Source organism: Cebidichthys violaceus, unplaced genomic scaffold, assembly GCF_023349555.1.
Source record: "Cebidichthys violaceus isolate CVI_PGR_0920_01 unplaced genomic scaffold, fCebVio1.0.p SCAF_20, whole genome shotgun sequence".
In the NCBI taxonomy this organism is placed as follows: domain Eukaryota; kingdom Metazoa; phylum Chordata; class Actinopteri; order Perciformes; family Stichaeidae; genus Cebidichthys; species Cebidichthys violaceus.
Genome location: NW_027176373.1, coordinates 1,536,453 through 1,560,075, shown reverse-complemented (window position 1 = coordinate 1,560,075; position 23,623 = coordinate 1,536,453). Strand labels below are relative to the sequence as shown.

Below are 23,623 nucleotides of genomic sequence, written 5' to 3'. Positions count from 1 at the left end.
TACTGTCTGAATACCCTGTACATTGGTGAAGTAGCTTCCAAGTCTCACACCTCCACATGTTCTCCATCACTCGGCCTGAGTATTACTAACATCGATATGAGAGGAGACGGAGATCGAAAAGGGCAGCTGAATTTGAGAACTGAAGCTTTACTTGGACTGAAGAGCAGAGAATAACCTTCTCCTGGCAGATGAAGTGGAGAACTCTCAGTGGAACCTGGACCTAAGACACAGAAAACAATCTTAATTGTCATTTAACACTTACTCTTTTTCATCTTTGTTTGTCGAGGCTCAGCAAAAAAACGGGTTCGCACCCAAAAGCACGACTCTGAGACCAGGCCGGTAAAATGACATCTTTACTCGAGGTCTAAAACAGGCCAAAGTCAAAACCGGGCAGGCAAGGAGGAAGAAGAGGCAAACATATCCAATAGGGCATCAAGCTGAAGAGCAGGAGTCCAAAAGGTGGGTTAAGGTGTCATAACAGGCAGAGAGAATGGCTGAAGGCTCAAGCAGAAGCACAGTTGACGGTCTGTGGGGAATGACTGGAAGTGGACCGGTATGTGGGAACAGGCGTGCAGGTGGGCGGGGGCGGCCTGGTCTCACCAAATGGCCTATCAACAGCATGCCAATTTTGTGAGTCAAGTAGTTTTGCTTGAATTCACAATGTTAAAACTGGCGACCGTGCGCCTGTATGTGATGAGCTGGTAATGGGAATGGGGCATTAAAAAAAAAACGTAATAGGCAGAGGCATGACACACTACCGGTTAGTCTATATGACTTATTTTTTTTCTTCTTGAAAGTCCAATTCACAGATAAATAGACCAGAACAAAAGGCAGTGTATACATTCATACTGGAATATACTGTATGTGGCGTTATCTATGTGTTTGCCCATATGATCTCAGGCAGCAGTCTTCTGGATTTTGTGGTTTGACAAGCACTTCAACTGTAATTATCATAATTGGCTGCATTTTTCAATTCACAATTAAATGCATTAGTTTTGAGACCTGTCACTTAATTCTGGGCCCTTCCCAGCCACTTTCCTCAATTGTCTAATGGGTCATCTGACATAGTTTTAGCTGCCATTAAAGCAAAAAGTTATTTTCACCATGCCACACACATGACAATCATGGGTGAGCTAAATTACAGGTTTCAGGAAGAAAAAAAAAAAAAAATGTCTGCACAAGTCTTGTTTTCTCCTCTGCTTCTGGCACATGTTGGCTTGTGAGACAGGATGTTGTTACTGCATTTCAAGGACAGTGCTGCATGAGGAGACATCTGTGGCAAAGGGAGAAAGTGAGATCGCTGGCAGGTAGCTCTCCAAGCGGGAAGCACCGGATGACGCAACTCTCGCAAATAAGCCCCTTCAGCCTGGAAGAGTTGAGGGCGAAGCAGCCTTTGAGATCTCACCTTTACATTTCTTCAAGCTTTTGACACAGGTTGGTGGAAAACAAATGGGGCAATGGAGAGAAAAAGAGGAGGCATACGTCTTCAGGGTAGTTGGTTATTATACTGTCATCCTTCTTGGCCCTGGTCAATGAGTCAGATGTTCAGTCATACATGAAGCCTAGCCTCAACCCGCGTGCGAGTGCCTGCTGGTATTGCTGACAGGTTTAGAAGAAAAGTGTTGAAAACATTTTTAAAAATGCCCTTTATTTGAAGAGCCGTGCTTATACTGTTCATGGAAGTGTGCCATATCAACATTGAGGTTAACATTAAGTTCAATTATGACACCACAGCATTTGTTTTCTCTCCAACGGCTCTGAAATATAGGTATTTATTTAAAAAAAAAAATCCATAATCAGGACATTGCAAAATATACGAGAGCCCTGTACAAGAAGGCTGCCGTCCACATCTGAGTTGAATTCATTAATCTTACCAACCTTCCAACAATCTTGTTCATCAGCAATAAACTCAAAAAATTCTCCAAAGAAAGCAACGAGTATAAGCTGATCAATCAAACTACTAATTAAAAGGCACAGCATCTACTAATGGCTGAGACAGGGGGAATTTGGCATGCAGATGAGAGAGTGGTTAAACATTTCCATAAAAAGTCTCTCGCACACTTATTGCCAGTGTGGCTCTATCATAGAGTGCTGAAGGAATATCTGGTTAAGTTAGCATTTTTGCACCGGTTTCCTCCTTTCAAATTCAATGTTTTTTTTTTTTTATTTGGTTTTCGTTAAATGCCTGAAATAAAGTCTGTATTTATTTAAAAATGTTTGCCAAACCAGCTATTATCTCCCAGTTATGTCTAATTACTTCTACTCCATAAAAAGACATATATATATATATATATATATATATATATATATATATATATATATATATATATATATATATATATTCATCATTCAGTAATTCTTCAATTTAAACAAAACAGTGTTGAACATTCTATAGCTGTGGTCAGGTAGGAGCAGTCATTGTATTGTCTTATCGGGTATGTGATACAATATATAGGCACACCATCCTATTTGTTGTGCCATTAGATCGTTATGAGTGGATAAGAGTTCAGTATACTCAGATATACACAAAGACACCTATCGGCTCTCCACTGATAAAAATGCGAAAACATCTAAAAGGACAAATGGAGCGGCCCCTTATCTCTGATGAAATCCAGACCGGCATTATTTGTGCGTGGCGGCGCTTTCAGACTGCCGCCGACTCACCGCGTCTGCAAACAGAGGGCTTCCCAAACGGCCTCGACTGTTATTTCATGCTTTGCTAGTTGAATGGGACTGGATGGGACAATGTGTTTGCACACCAAACTGGCTTTCCAAAGCTGCCAAACAAATTGAACTGGGGATGTGGCAAAGGTATCCATCAGAACAGCTCCATATTTTTAGCCTCGAGCCATGGCTGATTTGACAGCTTTGATAGCTGCAAAAGCAGATTTTTTTTATTTTTTTTTATTCTTTCTTGCGTGTGAGTTATTTCTCCTTAGCAAGAGATGGGTGGGCGAAGGACATTAAAACAGAAAAAAAAAAAAAGATAGTGGGTGAAAATGTGAAATGACAATTGTAATGCCTGCTTCTTATCACCACAGCAGAGAGGCTTGGAAACAGATGGGACAGGTGCTGGATTGAGGCTTATAGGAAGCCATTGAAATAGCCACCAAATTGCAGGAAATCAGTATATGTGTGTGTTTTACACAACCTGTTCAAGGCGGGACTGTTGCGCTATTATTCCTCCTCGCTGTTCTATATAAAAAGGTATGGACACAGGATGCAGGGACATTGTTGCTCTGCAGCTAAGTCAGCAGCTGAGGTGGTCACATTAGCCCCTTTCTCGCTGCCTGTTCAAGACTGTGCCGTCATTCCACCTTTCTGTATAAAAGGTACGAGAGCAGCATTGGGCGACAGAGTAGTTCCGCCATTAAGCCGGCAGCGGGGATAGTAACAGACAGCATATTTCCCCCCTGAGAAATGCTGCCAAAGTAATGCCATTTTTTTTTTAAAAAGCAGGATGCCTAGAATCTAGTTCATGCGTGAATTACCAGCAAGTTGGACTATTGTAATGCCCTCTTTACTGGCCTATACCAAAAAAGCTTGTGGGAAAACTTCAGCTAATTCAAAACTTGGCCCAGAGACTTTTAACAGAGACTAGAAGAAGAAGGCACATTACTCTTGCTTTAGCTCACCTGTAATGGCTCCCCATTTCTTTTAGAATTGATTTGAAGGTTCTTTTGCTCACATACACAGCTCTTAATGGCTTAGGCACCAACAAGAACCCTCAGGTTATATGATGCTAATATTTTAACTGTTCCTAATGTAGCCCAGAAAACGAGAGGGGAAACTGCTGGTAATACTTTCTAAGATACTGTTGTCTATAATGCATTATGAACATACCTATAATGCATTACAATCTACTTATAACACTGTATTATTATAGCTGCACTCATTTGTAAATTTTAAAGCGTGTTAGCCTGAGAGCCACTTATTTGCTGCTCATTCTTTATAGCAACATTTAGCAATAATCATAAAATAATATAAAGCTTTTATAACTAAGGTCTACTATCAAAATACTGCATAATTGATGGTCACTCAACCATAGTGCATTATAATTCATTGTTGTAATATGTTATAATCTTTTCAGAAAGCATAATAATCACTTTTATAAAGCATTATAATGTGATTATAAGTTACTCTAAGTAGTCATAACGTAAAATCAGTTTTGTTGTCACTGTCAGTGAGTGACCAGCAGAAGTATTTGACTGTAAATCCACAGTAAAAACTGGTATTGTATAATTTTCACAGTAAATTATTGTGAAATGACAGTTGCATGCTGTGACTTCAAAGTGGCTATGCCAGTATATAACTGTGATTTAACATTATGTTGACGTAGAATTGCTGTAATTAACTGTAACGTCCCTGCAAACGTCTACCAGATTACTTTGATTCAGCAGTATGCTAACTATACCTTATGAATCATTACAAAATGCTTTCTACCAAACTGCTATTACTACTCTGGCACATTCCACCCAGCTACATCAGATATGCAAGCTTTGTTGACACTTTTAAAAAACAACTGAAGGCCTATTAATTCAGGCAGGCACATTTTTTTTTTTTACACGTTTCTCTACTAGGATATTTACTGCTTTATTTCTTTGCCCTTTTATTAGATTTATTTTAATCCAATAAAATTATTTTCATTAAATAATTCATTCTTTGCATTTTACGGTGTGCTGTTCTGTTTTTAATGGCATACTGTAGAGCACATTGAGCTGCATTTCATGTATGAAAGGTGCTTTCCAAATAAAGTTATTACTATACTGTTATGTTACATATCACTCGTCTTTTGCTTCTGGAATGCCATCTTCCTAAAATGGCACACTGGGGCAGCGTTGTTTTGGTTCAATGTAAAGCAAATCTGGCCCAGTGGTGGATCTTCTTCATGACACTGTAACAGAATCTCTGTGTAAAATGGGCTTATTATGTGTGTGTGTTTCACCTTTGGGAACGATTCAACCCCGGGAAGGCTATCTATTGATCAATTGCCAGGTAACAGGTAGCCAGAAAATGAAAGACTGTCAAGCAGAAACCACTAAGCTCACATTCTCGTGGTTCAAAGCAAATTTGTGATGTTAAACCAACCTACATTATTCAGCGGGGGTTGTACTCAAAAGGCCATAATGGTTGTTCATTATAGCTTTTCTATGAAAAAAAAAAAAAAACCTACCTTCACAGTGTCTAACAGGATTATTTGTGCAGAGACTCTTTCGTGATATGGCTAAATGAAATTTGGATTTGTTGCTTGTCATTTTCTGAGACTGTGAGCTATGGCACTACAAGTTGGACAGCAATCAATCAGAGGTATTGATTTTGGAGAGTTTCCCGCTGTCATGTTGGATTAATATGGATTAGTCACACTGTGCATCTGAACACTGTAGTTAGTCAGTCGGCTGGTTCTGTATGCTGAATTTAAAAAGAAAAAAAAAAAAAAAGGGTTTGATAAGCTTGTTGTGCCTCCAACATCAGCGTTCTGAAATTGCTTTGATGTTTTCATCCGGCTTTGCAGTTCAGAGTTAATGCTCATGATGCTTGTTACATGCGCGGTAATATAATTAATCGATCACCGATAATTTACCAAACATGTCAGTTTTTGCTCTTCCGGATTGTCTGAATGACAGAAGTTGTCATTTTGATACTTTTCACACCACAAAAATAAAATGTATGTGATTAATATTGGCTGAGATGTGTTGTTAGGATTAAATTCAAACTGTACTTACACCACATATTGAATTGTGTCATTTTGAATGCTATAAAATCCCCTGGAGACCCGTGGGTTTGCATCACCCTGAAGCATACTGTCAATTTGCATTTGCATCTTCTCTGAATGTGCGATGTCAGTGATGAGGCTGATGTTGGTGTTCCTTCATTTGTCTCGATGCATTGACTCGTCTGCCTCTCTGGCATTCCGCCTCACACACGACTTGTCCCTTATATTTTGGTTGTTTGAGTTGGGTATGTGTGTTAAAGGAGTGGCATAGATTAGGCTGTAGCTGACCTTCACAGTGATAAATAGCCTGTCCCTAAAACCCCTTTTTGATTATATATTTGACTTGAAGAGAGGTATAATGTGTTGTGCTGTGATTAACTGATTTTCTTTCTCTGCCTGTCAACTGCTCCCCCCATTCTGTGCTTGCAACCCCAACCCTCCTGTAACCCCTTTATCACAGAGGACCACAATGAAAATACGCCTTCAGACATTGCTGTGCTTTTATTTTCTATAATCTGCTTTAAATGTGTGCAAAGCCAAAGGCTGTCTTAGTACATGATGTTTTATTAGATTTTCAAATTAACCAAATCGCTCAATAAGGACAACCAGAATAGTACCGTGAAATAAATTAACATTTTTACAAAAAATCAACTGTAAGCTGATTGCGGCGACTTCAGAAATCCCACCAAGGTCCTGTTTCAATACAGTAGTCAACTCTTCTTTTTTACTGCTGAAACAAAAGAAGCAGGATTCAGACGGTTTTTATCTCTTCCTGTAATCTTAACGCCTTTGTAAGTAGGGCTTTAAATCCAAAAGCTGTTGGATATTGACTTCCCCTCCTTATCTGTTTACTAATGAAACCAAGGCCTTTTTCAGTAGATTCACCCGAAGTATACAGGGTTATGGTTTTCTTTGTCTTACTCCCAGCAACACTCGCACACATACACATGCCTCGTGGGGTCCAGTATCTACCAACACCCTTCAGGCTTTCTTGATTCGACTGCCTGTCGGCTGCGAAAAATGTGTGACAGGCTCTGAAATGGGTTTGAGTGGTAAATTGAATTAGAGTAGGATGCAGAATATGCCAGAATGGCAGGTGTACAGCAGTCTCTGTGTGGACAGCCACGATTGGCAGCATCTGTGACAGCCAGTGTTGCTCATTCTGGCTTCTCCACACTAAGTGCCTACAGTCAACATCTCTCTGACCGGTGTAGATCAGCATGACCGAAAAATAAATTACTGCACAGCCAGATTAACTGAGCCAGATGCACACTTACAATTATAATTGACTTTTCAAAAAGGTATACTGACTAACAGCCCAACATAAGCACTACAAGCTACACAGTCAACAAGTTAGCAGAAGTCCACTTATTTCAAATAAAGGTGAAACTCAGCCAGTCAACTGCCTTGTCGGCAGAGAGCAGGACGACAGCATAACTTAACTTTTTCAGTGGTTGAACTGCAAATTAAACGGTTGAAGCCACTCAAAGTTTGTTAGATCGCTGTCACGTTCATTTGGAAGAGTACTGATTGCGCAACACTTGTGCTTACCATTAGCATGGTTCCAAATATTTGCAGGGATTCAAACAAGGGCCTGGTGTTGTGCTCTGCCTGAGCGACAGGAAATAGCAACAACCATGAAAAATAGTCAGAGCAAATGTGCCAATGGCTAAAAATGGCTACAAGCAGGGATGAGATTGACACAGCTGTACAGGTTTGTTGTAAGTCGACTTACAGAAATAACAACTCTCACTTGTCATACTGAGTACTCAAACCCGATTGAGTGACAGGCTAACATAACACGATAAGACTGGAAAGCACATTCCCTCACTCTCCCTCATGTGCTCCAGTTCCCCCAGCGAGTCGGTAAAACCCTCTTACTACCCAATTAAAACTCCATAAAAACCCATTAAAATATCTTGAAACCCTTTAACATGACATGCCATGCCCTTAAGACCATTGATCCACTTCGTGCTCGCTTGTATTTCAAAACCCTAATCTGTTCATTTTCACTAGCCAACTACTTATCTCAACCAATCAGCATACATGCAATAAAAAAAAAGATTCCAAACTGAGATCCGTCAACAAAGCTCATGTCAGTGTGAACATCTGTTACAACAATGTGGATTCGGGCTGACACCATTTGTGTTTGAGCATATCTCTATCTTGGATGACAAAAGAAAGTGAGAAACAATGTGTGAGAGCTTTGTGAAGAAAAGACAGATGTCTGTCGTAAAGGCTGAGTCAACTGCAGGAACCGTTAAAGAAATTAATTTGTTCGGTTGTCTGTGAGCTTGTCTTTTTTCGGCTTTGATGATTCAGCGCCAAAGGAATCATTGGGCTGTAGTTTGAAATCTTTTGCGGTTTATTGTTTTTTTTTTTTTTTGTTAAGTATTGACAGTTGACCTGTCATTCCAGACTACAGCAAGCGTCTTGTATCTGACTAACAGAATATGTTTCTTGTTTCAGCTCTAAGATTTCAAATCAGGGGTCAGAATGCGGGCTTCGGATAAGGAAGGGGGAATTAAATGAACGCATGTCTAATCCAATACATTCACTTGCAATTTACAAAAGTAGATAAGGCCGTGGATGATCCAGTCTGGGGTGAACGAGGACATCCACAATTCAATTTTGCCGAGGGACCACATACAATTGAGAACACAGGCTGCAGCGCTGAAGTAAATTGATCCCACAACAGAGAGCAGAAAAGTCAAAGATAGACCTCCCAGTAATGGACAGTTTGTTTAGTATCCGACCAGAGCAACAATAGTTGGCCTTGTGTTGTGTTTTGTGCTTCCCTTTGAAATGCCCTGTGCATTCAAGTGCCTGTTTGCAGCTGTTTTTCAGGTCTTGTGGAAAACATGGTGCTGGAATATCTTGGAACAAACATATTCTTGTGCTCTCTCAGCCTTAGAAAAAAAAAAAAAAAAAAAAAAGCAACAAAAAAACTGCCAAATCTCCCATTTTGACACCAAGTAGTTGGATGTCTAATATTATTGCCATTTCAAACAGCCCAAGACAAATCAGATCTTTGCAACATCATGGGAAGTACGGTGGAAGGATGAAGCATATCCTATCAAGTCCTACTCGCTGTCCGCTCCCTTGATCTGCTACAAGTTATTGCACCATAGATCTCCGACTAATTTATTACAGACCATCATGTTGGCTCATCATTGCAGTCCAAGCATACCCTCGCCATATTGTACGAAGTAGGCCGTATATGCCTGGGGAATTCTCTCAATCCGCTTACCAGAGGTCTGTACCAGTTAAGTTATCCTCAGCGTGGAGCATATGCTGACTTTTCTTTTTTTTTTTTTTTTCCTGTGATACTGCAGTGTGAGAGGCACATCTGGCAGTTCAGTCATCTCAACAGTAATTTGCCTCTCAATATGGTGTTCAAGGGTTGGTTAGGACCATGCCTTATTCTTTTTTTTTTCTCTGACATTCTCATTGTTATCTGGCCTCATTTTCATTTGGTTGCCAGTTTGGAAAAGGCAAGGAAGTCAGTCATGTTGCCAGAACAAGATGTGAAAATGTTCTTTTTTTCTATCTGTTCTGTTGCTACACCAAGGGGCACTGAGTGTAGCTGAAACTTAAAAGTGTTTTTTTAAGTAATGCTTTAAAGTTATACACTCTATGCGCTTAATGCCAGGAGGTGCCACAAGGCAAAATGCCAATGATCTAATCAGCCTCATTCAAAGTAGGGATACTGATATCCTCTCTTCAAAGAGCCACCGGGTTCTGAAGACCCAACTATTTAACTGTCCTCTTTTTGACCATTCTATGAGTCTGGTTTGAAGAGATATTACAGTGACCACCATCCCCAAAATTTAAAGCAGAGAGATCAGGTTTCTGAGTTAAAATTGTGGAATTAAGGTCTCTGCGGAAGCAAGTGAGGGCACTGTTTGTGTTGGTGGTAGATTGAAATTATATCGTCGCCATTCCTGCCTGCCTTCTGTGGAGGAAGCGAGCTGTCTCACATTCAAACTCTTTAATTAGCTCACACAAATAATACGTATTGTGTGCTGCTCAGATGCAGATGAATCCCTGTGTCATTTAGTGGGACCAGCCGATGCAATATCTACTAACCTTTTTCTCCATAATCACTGCTTTGTAGCTGAATGCCATGAGCTTAATGTGTACATGGGGCAGGCAACTTCCAGCAATAGCTGACAATTAAAGTATCAACTTTGGAGAAGCTCCAACTCCCTCTTATCAAGATACTGTGTCTCAGGTACAGCTTGAACAAGGGTTGGCCCACTGGATGAATAATTTATGGATCAATGGTGGACTGTATCTGTATATGATAGAAATGTCCCCACTGAATTAAAATGACTTGAGTGAGAAACACATTCCGGTCAGTCAAGCAGAATTTTTTATTCTCAAAATCGCTACCAAGACACATATAAGAACATGCGGCTAATACGATTAAATCCAAAACTTCTTGGAAACTGCATTGGTTTCAGCATCCAAGTGTGTTGCGTCTTGCTTGAATGTATTTCATTTCTTATAGTAGCGAAGCAAGAAATATGCTCAAATAGCTTCATGATTTATTTAGACCGTTTCCCAGAGCTTTGGTAAATGTGTGCTGGTTTTGTTCTTTTTCGGTGCCTACTGTACCACTGCTGTTGTCTACTGGGAATGCACCCAGCACTCTTACTTTTTTTAAGCAGTTTTTGTCCAGATTGTGAGGACTTGTACTGTAATTTTAAAAAATTCATAATGGCTCTTCTGGGATGGTGGTTGTGACGTCCCAGGTTTTGGTAAGACTTTTGTCGTATGCCATCCACCTTCCTCTCTCCGAGGTTCATCGTGTTCTTTTGTAGATGCATACAAATGTCATTTGCATTTAGGATCGCAGACCTAGGACTTACTGTAAAGTGACGCTGAAACCGAGTCGGGGCCAAAAGTTTGCGCCGGTAGAAGGAGGAGCTCTGGATAGCGCCTCAGCTGAACTTGTTAAAGCGGCCGGCTTTTTGCGGGGTGGCTTTGCACTGCTCCCTCCCTCTGCAGTCTAGGGAATTGCTGCCACCTTCAAGTGCGGCAAATCCTCAGACGTAAGTGTGTTAAGCCCCGTGTGCTTTGCCGAGGGTGGAAATGAAGACAGGCTACCCCTATGAAGAATGATGGCTCCTTCAAGAGGCAGCTGTCCTATTTTAAGCAGGCGGCACACACTACAATGTGCTGTCTGACTCTGCCTTTCCCTCCTTCTGTTTTCTTTTGTTCTTCTTTCTCTTTCCCTCTATCTCCATCTCTGCCACGGCGAGGAAGGACCTTTGAGATTGGGGTAAATAAAAGTCACAGGATGTGAGCAGAGCCTCAAAGTCAGCGAGAAGATAATGTGTAGTCCCCCCTCAAACATCTTCAAGGATGGAAATGTTATTGATGCATGTTAAGTCCTCTGGGGGTTTCACTCAAAGGACATTTGGGGCCTTTCATCCCTGACATGAAGGTGGAGGGAAACATTATTTAGGCTCCGCAACATGATAGAGGTTTCTCCTTTCAATGAGAAGCTTGAAAGGGAACAGTCATCTTTCTCCACCCTTTGAGAGAGAAGCCTCATAATTGGCTGAAATGGCTGCTCTTTTTTTCATGCCTACTTCTTGAGGTAATTGGTATTTATGAAGTATTTATGGTCCATCTTTGCCGGTGTCAGCTGCACACAGAGCAGGATGTATATTTTTTAGACAGAAGAGAAACTTTTTTTTCCCCCTTCTTTCCCTTCCCCTGGAAGAAAGGTGGTGTTTTTTTTTATTTTGCCATTCATATTCATAAATTCAGCAGAGTCATGCTTTGTTGCACTTATATAACAGCCTGAGCAGGACCAAGGGGCTGTTATTAATGTGTGGTTTCACACCAGGCTGCGGTCCCATCTGTGATGGCGACTTGAGGGATGTAGACACCACTTCTGCTGATAATGAAATAGTTATCATGCAAATAAACCATAGAAACAATAAAGATGAAGAAACTCATGGGATGGCATTGTCGGTCAGTTGGACGGTCTGTCACTCAATCAGTTTGTTCCGGATTGAAATAGCTCAACATCTATTGGATTGGAGGAAACTTTATACAGATGTTTATGGCCAACAGTGGATGAATTTTACTGACGTTGATATTTTTTTGTGTTAACTTGGTCCAGATATCCGACCATCCCAGATTCCTAAAAGCTTTGTTCATCCACTGATGTTTCATTTAGCTTTGCCAGCAGGTTTTTGTCTCTTTTTTTTCTTCTTTTCCAGTGAACTATCTCAAAATAGTCAATGAGTTTCTAAAGAACTTGGCACAGACATTTTAGGTTCCCGGATTTAACCTAATGAATTTTATAATCGGACTTGTCATCTAGCGCCATCAGCAGACTGCAATGTCCGAACAATGTGTGGATGGAATTCCATTTAATTTTTAACTTTACAGCTACCCTCCCAGATGTAAATAATTGTCCTACAATAGAACCCTCCTCTTGTCATACCAGTGAAAAACACATTAAGGTTGTTGGGATCGCCAGTGTTTTTGGCAAGCTGGACAATGTAATAGCAATGACATGCATGCAATGCATAACGTGAGAACCGTCTTTGTCAGGGGTTGGTGGGAACAAAATTGTGTGTACTTTGTGAGCTGTGTGTTTCCTTTTGTTATGGTGCCCATACAGTTCAGGCTTATCTTCCTGCTTTCCTATTTTTTTTTCTTCTTATTATTATTATTCTGTTTATCTTACTGTACAGCTATATCCACATTCTGAGTGACTGAGCTAATTGTTCATGCTCATGCATTCTCTGCAGATTCAATTATACGCCACTCTGGGCATCCTGAAAAAAAAAAACGAGGGTGGGAAAAAAAAAAAAAGGGATGTGTGCTGAAAGTGTGGGAGAGTGAAAAAAATGAAAAGGTGAAAAGCGAGAAGGGGCTTGAGAAGGTCGTGGAAAAGAGAGGGTAAAGTTTTCGAGAGGAGAAAAAGAGGAGGACGAGAGCTAAGAAGCAGGAGGGATAAATTAGAGAGGAGAGTAAGAGCAGTCCCTTGAGTCATATATTTATGTAAGGGGGAAATCTGCTCACTGGAGTGTGCACTGTAATGGCACCCCTCTGTATAATGATCGGCGCTGACCTCCCAAATAAGAGGATTAGTTTGTGCCTGAGCTGGCCAGAAATAATGGACCTCACCTTAGCTTAGCTGAAGTTTGACACAGCAGAAAATAGATAGGGAAATAACAATACCTCAGCAACTGGAGGTTTGCCTGAACCCTCATTCATCTGCATCACCATTGTGTCAAATTGGACATGCATTCCTGCATATCTGCCCGGTTCACGAACAGATGGCATAAACGCACTGGACCCATGTGGATAAAATACTGTAGTAGAACCATTGAAATAAGCTGCTGCCAACTGTAACATGTTGCAGAGGTTCTTTTTTTTCCTTCCATTTCCCCCCTATAACAAGCAGTGCAATGAGTTGCTGTTTCCGTTATTTATATGCAATGTTGTCCACAGGAAATGAGCTCTCGTTATTGGAGCTTTCAGGCAGGCAGTGAGAGGGCATGTCTTCTGCTCGGAAGAATATTGTGGCTCAGCAGTGAATGTTGTGGCTAATGTCTTACTGCAGGGCACGCTCTCCTTTTGTGTGCTCTGAACCAGCAGGATTAAAGCATCCATCTTGCTATCCCGCTTCCCCTAATGGTATTAGGAAAAGGGTGGATAGGTTTCAGTATTCCGTTAAGGAATATCTGATATGGGGACTGGCTGATTCAATTAAGTCAAAAGCAAGGTGGGAGGGAATGAGTAGCCCTACTGGTGTAATAGCCTCTGAGCTGCATAGCTCAAAGTGGGGCATTTCAATCTGGAAAACTCCTGCATTACCACCCCCACCCACATAAAAAACATATATTACACACTCATTACCGAAGGACTCGAAAGGGTCAGCGTGCAATTTCTGCCTCAGTGCAGATCTCGGTCATCCTGCGTTGTGAATAACAACAACAAAACACACGTCTTTCACGCAATGCATGCTGGGGATGGGCTCCGTCCCCTTGTGATCTAGAGCAGGATAAAGAGGTATAGATAATGGACGGATCGATGGACTTTAAAGTTCCAGTGAAACAGAAGCACGAGCCGTCTTTAGCTTCTGTATTTTATATGTGAGCAGTGTATGATTACGAGAGGGATTTAAATCAAATAATTTACCTTTTGTTTGGACCGCTAAGAAGTGGGGGGGGGGCGAAGAGTTTAGCGTGATACAGAGCTACAGAGGACTGTCGGATCCCCCCCTCCACACACACACACACACACACACACACACACACACACACACACACACACAACTCCCTCACCTGTCGTTAGATCAGAAGGACTGATTTTACTTCTTAGCTCCTGGGTAGTACTCTGAGATGAACGGCGCCCGGCCTCCCTTAATGCCACTAGTGCCGGAGCTCCCCGCTCACCTGCCGGCAAAACTCCGCAGGATGTTCGTCTTCGTGTACCGCCCGCGCTGCAGGAACAAAGAGCTGGTTGAAACGTTTCCCTCGAATGAAGTAGACATCCTAAAGTCTCATTTAATTCTTCTTTTTTTTTTTGTAAACGCCCCTGAGTGCAGCATGAGTCATCAAGCATTTGAAAGCCCTAACAGGAGCTAAAGATGCTCTAACTTCCATTTCACTGGGACTTTTAAACTGTAGTCACCGAGGTTTAACATTGGAAGTTATCTAGTAGCTTATTCATTATTAAAACTATTGGTGCTATAAAGAACATACGCAAAACATTTGAGTTTCCTGTCCTTTAAAGTCACAAAAGGACACCTAAGGACAATTTCAGTGCAAATTCAATTGCTGGTTTAATTGGAAAATGTGTTCTCAGAGAATACATGACCTAACACATGAATACGCCATTCCGTACCAACCCACCCTAGTGTCTTCTCTTCATAGCATTCCATGGTCGCATTTGTTTTAATAAGAAGCCTAATCTGTTTCTCTCCTCTACAAAATGGAAAGTTAAACTATAACTTGTTGGTTGGACATCAGAACAATGCCTCAAAAATGTATCAGATAATGGCCTGCCTTATGGCGACATATGGGGAATATGTGACGCTGTGAAGATATTTTTCAGTTTGTTTTTCACATTCACAGTTTGCAGGGTGTGAGCAAGCTACATGTGAAGTGAAAACAGTCATTACTGTTGTATTGTTATATTTTATGCCACATAATAATAGAGAGAGCAGAACATTTTATTTTGGACAGTGACAGTAGCATTTATGCAGTCCACACTACAACAACAACGTTATGTTTGGGAATACTCCATCACACCTTGTCTAAGCGCATAAATGTGAGCAGTTTAACACCAAACATTGTCTTTTCTTCGACCCACGGGTATCAGAGGTCTTAATGTTCTCCATTCCAAAATTTTACAGATTCATAATTGCCAAAAATTGCTGTTTCTCATTCCCACCTTCCGAGGTTACTTGTGTTACAGGCTTGACTAGTTGTCGTTGAATGACGATCAAAATCAGAGAAGTCTTAAATTAGATGGGTATTATTTTGACCAAAAGAGATAGTTTACCACAGGTCTGGAGCTGTGTTACACTCGAATGACTCCAAATGGATTTCTAATGCATTACGCTTAAGGCTTTCATATCGTGTGGGTGGCAAAAAACCCCAAATCAGTTTCTGTACTTCATACAGTTGAGTGGTCAGGTTATCACGCCGTCATTTGGTGTCTTCACGCCACCAAGGCCCAATGCTGTCTGGAGCCATTGGGTTTCCATTACCTCAAATCCATTCCTCTCATTTAAAATTAATGACATTGGACCTTCCCTGACCCCAGAGGTAAGCCTGGCCAAGATTTCTTTTTTCTTCTAGAACACCTTGGGGATTAAGTTTTCCTCTCCTTATCAGTTCTATCAATGAAAATGATATGGTAATATTTGGGACTGGATCTTTCTACTTTTCTCTTCAGAATTATACTTTTTTTTCAAATATATATATATATATATATATATATATATATATATATACAATCCATCAGTAGAAATGTTTGCAATTCCAATCTCCAATTCAGAGCAATACATTCATTTTCTAGTGATGATGAGGCTGGTGCTGTTTGGTATTTCTAATTGTTGAAAAGACCATAACCAACAACGGTTAAGTCCCGATTTCCCTCCAGTCTGAAGCACTCAGCCCAAGCGTAATGGTTTCAACTGAAACCATTTGTTTGTTGACAATGAGAAAAATACAGCACATCACCAGCCTCATCCTTGAAATCCAATTCTAGGTGCACTGACATGGAAAAGCTAGGGTTAACATAGCTGGAGGAAATGATGGAAAGCAACAGTTGGTTTTTTTTTCAACTGTGTTATAATTATATCAAATTACTCTCAGTGTGAATAACCTGTTCTCTGTCATTTTCCCTTTTATGGCAGCTGGATAGACATTTAGACAATAGAGGCTCTCATGAAATGAAGCTTATCCACATTTGAGCACCAGCATTTGTCCTCTACATTTCCAGTGATAAGTGTACACAATCTACCAGATGGTACTGTAAACACACACTCCAGAATGTAGAATTCCACTCATAAAAAGGGCCCCGATGCATAATGTCACACTGTTATATACGCTGAGCTGTATTACTTTTGCACATTTCTCTCGCTGCTCTTATCCAGCATGATAAATGCAGGCCTATCGGTTCAAAGTCATGGAATGCGCAAGGCCGTGTATTCGGCCACCACCCATGACATGGTGAATGGTGAGGACTGAGGGGTTTTGGAGACATTATCCTGGGCTCCCTGCACCCCGAGGACACAGCCATTGGTGGTGGAGGGAGGGTTCCCGGCCTTATCAGCAGGACGCCTACCAGCTCTCTAATCACCGGGTCTCAGAGACAGCCGGAGGTAAAGGGAGAGTGGATGGGTGAGCAACATCCAAGTAGGAAGGAGAGAAGGAAAATAGGCAAGGTTCATACCTCCATAGATTACATCAAAATGACAGCTGCTTTACAGAAGCGAATCCTTTCGGTGAGAAGAGACGAGTGCAGATGCTGTCCCCACGGCACATTGCTGGTGATGAAATGTAGCGACTTTGCGGTTGCATCTAAGCAACCACAGCTGGTGCCGTGTTGAAATCATCCTCAAGAAGAGGCTATATGCAAAAAGACCTGAAGGGGTAGAGGTGGGTCAGTTCCTGAAGTCGTCCTGCGCATACTTTGTCTCTAACAATGTAACCAGACTTTGTGCTTTGCTCATATTTCCAAAGTTTAATTGAATCTTCAAAATCCCAGAGAGTCAGACATAATGGCAGGAAGGTAGATTGATAGTGTACTTTTCTAATTGCTCATGCAGACGTGAGGAGATTAAAAGGCCTTATTCATTCAAAGAAAAAAGTAACATTCAGTCACGGCCTTACAACAGTGTTTTGGAGGAGGCAAATAAGATAATGTTGTTTTTTTAGTTTTTTCTTCCAGTTTGCCTTTGAAATTGTGAAGTATTACAGGTAAAGCAGCTTTATTCTCGTCTGGCAGCACATTTTGTAAACGCCTCGAGTTTGCAATACAATAAGGAAGTGCTACAGGCGGTAAATAATAGATTCATATTTTATCAAAAAGCTTTGATGCAGCCAGAATCCAGGTATGGTTGTAACCCCAGAGCTCATTGTGATAGAGCACATTGTGTTCCCTTCTCCACACTTGATTTACTGCTGTGACTGGTTTAAAAGAAAGACAATAGGATTGGTGCTATTGATAATTAGTTTTTAATGTGCCACACTCATCATGTCCAATTTCATGCCCCTTAGGCTGCTGATCACAGATTTAATCAACACATTATTGCTTGCTATACTTAAACTGACTAAAGGCAGGCTTCTTTCTCTCTGTGTGTGTAGGTGTGTGTGTGTGTGTGTGTGTGTGTGTGTGTGTGTGTGTGTGTGTGTGTATGCTGGTAGGAGTGTAAAGAAGACAGAGTGTTAGCGCGTGTTTGTGTGACCGTGGAGCGAGCGAGGGAAGTTGTCAGCATGTGCATCCATCCCAGCAACGTCCTTCTTTGATAGACATTGAATGTGTGTTCCAGGCCATTAACCAAGAGCTACGTTTGAAGATGACGCGCTTGGAAGCGCGTTGTGTTGTGCTGTGTCGAAGGAAGCCATTGTTATTATTGTGTTTCTATGTAGCGGAGAAGAGAGTGTCCAGGCCTCCCTCACCTGATGAATACAGATGAAAGCAGGGCTGTTATGTCCATTTTTTATTTATTTTTTTTCATACCACTCTTATAACACCTGGGAGTTTTTTGTTTTTTGTTGTAACTATGTGAGGTTGGCTCAGTCTTAAAATAAAAAAAGGGTGTTTTTTGTTTATTATACAAATGCAAAAAATCTTTCAGTGGAGGGACCGAATCAAATGGAACATTGTTTTAAATTCATAGGGGGTGAAGGACATGTCCACTGCAGCATATCAATTTATTTAGATGCACTAGTAGTGCTGTGACATTTACAGTATTTATTTTTGCATTTATTTTTAAAAAACGTAGGTTTAGTGGTTCATTATATAATAAATGTATTTTTGAATTTATATATTCAATCTATTCATTTGTATTTTTTACCTCTTATTTATTTTATTCTATACTCTTTTTTTGTATATTCTTTTTTTTACAAATATTTATGCATTTCTGCTTCATTATACAAATGAGGTGGCTGTCATTCAGTGTGTCTTTGGGTGAACTTTTCGCCCACTGGTGTGTATATATGCATATATATATATATATATTTGTGTATATATTTGTGTATATATCTTTTGTACTTTTGCTGACAACGATGATTTCTAACTGTAACTCACCTACATTTTTCTTCTTGGCTGCTGCTGGTGTTGTGCTTGACAACGACTTAACGAGTTGATTTCTCAACAAAGCGATTATAATAAGTTGTCAGGCTTGTGAATTAGTACAGATGAAGAGAAAGAAGAGACAGAAAATCGTGAGCCAGTTCATCTCGAAACCGCTCAGCTCCCTGGCTGTGAGTCGAATGTAGAGAGAGACATCGCGAGGTGGTGGAGGCCTTCATTATATGCAGCTCAGGCCCTGGTGAAACCCTGGTTAATGTCCCTATCATCTCTGGAGTGGTCCAACGTCTAGCTCTCTGTCCAAATGACTCATGTTTAATGCATCTCTGCAGTCCTTGTCATTTAACCTCACCTCTGGAGGTTGTAGGTCGGGGTGGAATAGCGAAGGATCCCACAAGACCCGTAAGGGGCAAAGCGACCGTGCAGTTATTCTTCACCCGCTCTCCATTTACTTAACATGGGGAGAGCTCCTCCATGGCTCATCTGTTGCTGTGTAATCTCCCCAAAGCAAACCCCCCCCCCCCCCCCTCTCCACATCACACTGCATGAACCTGAACTCGCGGGTGGTCTGGGTTGACTGTGTGGCTCTCTGAGGCACTTTGTTACACTGCTTCCCGTGTGCTACGGCTGAATGCTTAAGCAGGAGACAACTGATGTTATCCTGGGAGACTTTATGACTTACTCTTTAGTCTTCAGATGAGCACTCCAGTTTATAGCTTTGGTAAAAGCCTTTCAGGTGAGATCGAAGGCTGCCAAACTCCATCAACCTTATTCTTTTTGGTTTTCTATCTTTTTTATATTTTACATATATATATATATACAGTATGGAAAAGACCTGAAGGGATGGGCTATCAGTCTTGCTGGCTTGGCAGATTTCTCGCTAGATTTAGCGACTTTTGAAACTGCTGTTTTTCAGTTGGTGAATTTTTAAAAACTAGCCTGCTCTTGTTGGTTTCCCCAGTGTCACCGGACACCGACTTTTTAAGCTTGTAGAGGTACACGTCCAAGCAAATAGGGAACAACTCAACAGAATACATCTCCATCATTGCTGTGTAACGGGATGTAAAAGAGCTTGATCTTCACGCTGCATTTTCCTCCGATTTTCACAGCTTGCATGCAAAGACTATCTCCCTTTCACTCCTCGTCACCCCCCCCCCCCACACACACACACACACACACACACACACACACCCACCCACTCAATCCCTGCCTCCCTGTCTTGCTCTGGATAATGGTAATTAGAACATCACCATGATTGAAATTTGGCAAAAGTTGAAGAGGAAATAGGTTTTCTAATCAAAAGCCGCCTCGTAGCTGGAATCCATGCTCGCTTGGCTGAAAAATATTCTTCAACGATGGGGGGCCTGAACGGATGCCAGATTGTATACTGAGGGTATGTTGGATTTCATACACATGCCCCAGTTGAGCCTGTTGTAGCCACTTATTTATTTAAGTGTGTGCTTTGGTGGGATTTTTATGATGTTAGATGAGAAGATTGATAACGCTGCCAAGTCTGTCTCTTAATCTGAAGTCTACAGTCAGCAGCTTGCTCAGAATAAAGACTGGAAGCAAGAAAGAAAACAATTAATTCCACCTACAGTACGAGCGCCGCTAAAGCTCACTGGTTAACATCTTTTATCTATTTTGTTCATCCCATGCAAAACGTATAAAAGCGGAAAAGTTGCGCTTGTATGGGGGTTCATGTGCTCGACTGTCTCTTGGCTCGGAGCAGTGGCTTCCTGCTGGTTGCGTGGCAACCTCTCGCTGTTGCCTATGGTGTCACTTCCCACACATTTACTAACTTGAGCCGACTCTTTTCCTCTTTCATTCCGCCGATGCTTGAAAGACAATGGCGATGTTGTCGTTCATGTGTGCTACAGTTGAGGGTCTTCGTGTATCGCGATGCTAATTCAGTAGACGTGTGGCATGGAGCCAAGTATAGATACTAGCACAAGATGACATCTTCGCAAGGACTTTTAATCCGCAACATTCTGGTGTTACCTAATAAAAAAGCAGTTGGATCAAAGCCCATTTGTAAATGAATGTGCCTTTGGGGTAAAAACTTGACACTTAAACCTCAACAACTGTCTGTTTCTCAACCCACTTGTGGTGTTTTAATGATTTTCCTTTTGCAGAGGGAAACAGCATGAATTACTTTTCTTTTGCTTCTTATCTGACCATGAACCTAGATGCAATGACAAATGTCAGGCAATTCAATTTAGATGGGGCTTTGAATGCTAACCTCCCTTTCTGTTTTTGTTTCCCCTCCCCTCCCTTCTACCCTTCCCCATCTATCCTTCTCTTCCAACACAGGAGCTGCACAGGACCCAGGTAAGCCTAAGTCGCTTCTTCTGTCCTTTCCTTCACCATGTTCAAGCCTCCCAGCTTTTGTCTATTTTTAAAAATCTAGCGCTGGTGTATTGCGTACGACCAATCCACAGCCTTCCACTTTCCATCTCTCTCATTCTCTTCCAATCAGCCTCTCTCGCATTTTTTCCACAAATACGTTTTTTCCAAATATCATGTCGCTGCCATTGCTGGTGACTGATGCATCTGCAGTTGCTTACCCATGTTCTAAATAGCGCTGCAGCGTCCTAGTGTGCACTGCAGTCAACCAGACAGTGCTGAGACAGAACTCAATGATCTGAAGAGTTTGATTACAAGAACAGCATTTTGTCAAAATGACTAAAACTTTAAAAGAACACTCCTTGTGTGACTTGCAGCAGTCTGTTCATTGTGTTGCTCACAGTGTCAATGCACTTATACGTGTTGACATTGTCCTGTCCTGAGAGAAGTATTTTTGAACCACATATTCTAAGAGATGTTATAGAAATGCAGTATAACAGTATGTACCCTAATTAATTCCAGTGCTTTTTACTTGTCTGTTATTTTTGCTGTTAAGCTACTATCAGTTAAACTCAAGACTCCCTGCATATGTTTGGTATTGGTATACGTCCCACTACTGTTTTAGAGAAACATATTTCTACCCGATTGTTTGTTTTAGACGTCATCACAAACACGATGCTAGTCAGTCCACGGAAGTCTAAGTCAAACAAACGCAGAACTTTCACCAAGCAGACGGCTATTCGTGTCTAAGCATGCAACCAAAAATGAAAGTTACCTTATTGTAATCTGTAACTTTAAAAAACTAACACATTTATTGTAAGCCTAAAACATCAGGTGTCACTAAAAAGGTAATTGTGTTGCCAAAATGTTGTTGCATTCTTGTTTTGTTTCAATTTACAATGTTAACAATTTGTTTAAAACTGACTATAATCTGGGAGAAAATACATTTCCCTTGTAACATAATTGAGAATGCAGACTACGTGTATGCTAACGTCATTTTGTAGGAGACAGCGTTGTGGGTGACAACACATTAAAAGGAGCAACTCGGGAAACAGGAAGACATCTAAGATGTAATATGATCAAATAAATAACTGTGAAAATGAGCAATGAAGCCCTGTCTCCAATACAAGCCTGTTCCACATAAAGGCCTGCCTCTGTCTGCAGTTGAGGTAAATAAAAGCCATCGCTGAGTTTTGAGAATTTACGGTAGATTACGTTTTGAATGATAAAAATTAACATTTAATCATAAAAACAAACATTATTTCCCCAGTCATAATTTGCTTCCGTAGCTGCCCTCACAAGAAGATAATTGTATGCTGTAAATCAAGTCATGCTGCCTTCACTTCCCCTCTCCCCCGTCTCCCGTCTCACGTCTACCTAGCCTTTTAATCCAATTAGCAGGGCCAGGGACAGTTATTTATATGTACATGAATTAGAATTGAACAGTAAGACATCCTCCCCTGAGGCGGATTGGACGGAGCCCAGTCCTTCACGGGCCGGCCTTCGGTCACAAACCCGTGCTGCTGCCGGCAAGGAGCGGTGGTCTCTGTGGCTGGTTGCCAACGAAGCAGCAACGGAAAACTCACACCCAACATGCGTTGCCAATGACAATCATCATCTCGTTTGACTTCAATGTGAAAACCAAATCAGAGCACACGTTTCATCCTCTGCAGTGAAATACTTGGAAAAATATTGTTTCATCTTCTCAATGTTATCTTTTCTAAAAATGTCAAGACTAAAAAAAAAAAATATTTAACTCGTTCAAATTGATACACTCTAATAAGCTGTCTTCTCAGTGTTCAGGTTCGTCTTAGATGTATCTTTCTATTGCATTCTATTGCGTTGGACTGAAACTGTAGGTGTGCCAAATGAGAACGTACGCTGCCAAATATGGCTCTCTTACCCTTTTGAACTATTTTCCAATGATTGCAGTACTTCAAAGTGTTGTGAATGTCACACTATTGGCAGCATAACCATTTCAAAAGGTTTTAAATACAATGTGTTCGCAATCAACATTCAAATTTCAAAACATGGATTTATTATTGATGCCCCTTTTAGTCCAGTCACGCAGATGTTGATGTTTACAGTTGTTCGTCTGCAGAGTTACTTGCAAAATTCTACAAGTAAAATTTAAAACGGGGGATTTAAAGTACTTAATAAAAGTTCCAGACGGCTTCTTTCGGCCTAAATAGAAGTTTATTGGCTTTTGAATAATCTTCATTTATTTTCACGTTAGAATAAAAGTCATAATTGTGTGTTTTCTAAGTAAATATAACTGAAATAGAAAATAATAATAAATGATAGAGATCAATGATACAAAACCAAAGATAAAAACAAGAAAAACGCAACATTTCCAAGGTACTTTATGAATGTGAAGCCAAAGTCAGACTTGCATCTGACATGTGATGAGAGTAAAATAATAGTTTTTCACAATTATTATTCACATAATGCTCATGCTCATCAACCCATTCGGTGAGCCCTTGTTCCCTGTGTGTAAGCATCTACATTCACTTTGTAGCCCCACTCATTTAACTGGATTCACCCTTTATCCACTAACCCTACCTGCCGGATGGATTGTTACACAACCATCTGAAAAGCAGCGATTGGAAACTATTTGGAAAAAGGCAGGAGCTTTCAAAAAAACACATGGCAGGTGATTGGATGAACCATCTGTCAATCAAACTCTTTCAGTCGGGAGAAGAGGTAAAAAGATCTTTTCCATCGAGAAAAGCCTTCAGTGCCGTCTTTCGCTCTTCTTTCGTT

General features: G+C 40.9%; 1 protein-coding gene across 4 annotated transcripts in view; it reads left to right on the top strand.

Moving 5' to 3' along the window:
• The window catches only part of cadm1a (cell adhesion molecule 1a), a 357,304-nt gene that overhangs the window by 222,306 nt on the left and 111,375 nt on the right, over positions 1-23,623 (top strand). For all 4 annotated transcript variants that reach the window (XM_068715641.1, XM_068715639.1, XM_068715642.1 and 1 more), the window contains exon 2: positions 20,828-20,845. In XM_068715641.1, the coding sequence (XP_068571742.1) occupies positions 20,828-20,845 (18 nt within the window). The remainder of the gene's footprint in view (positions 1-20,827; positions 20,846-23,623) is intronic.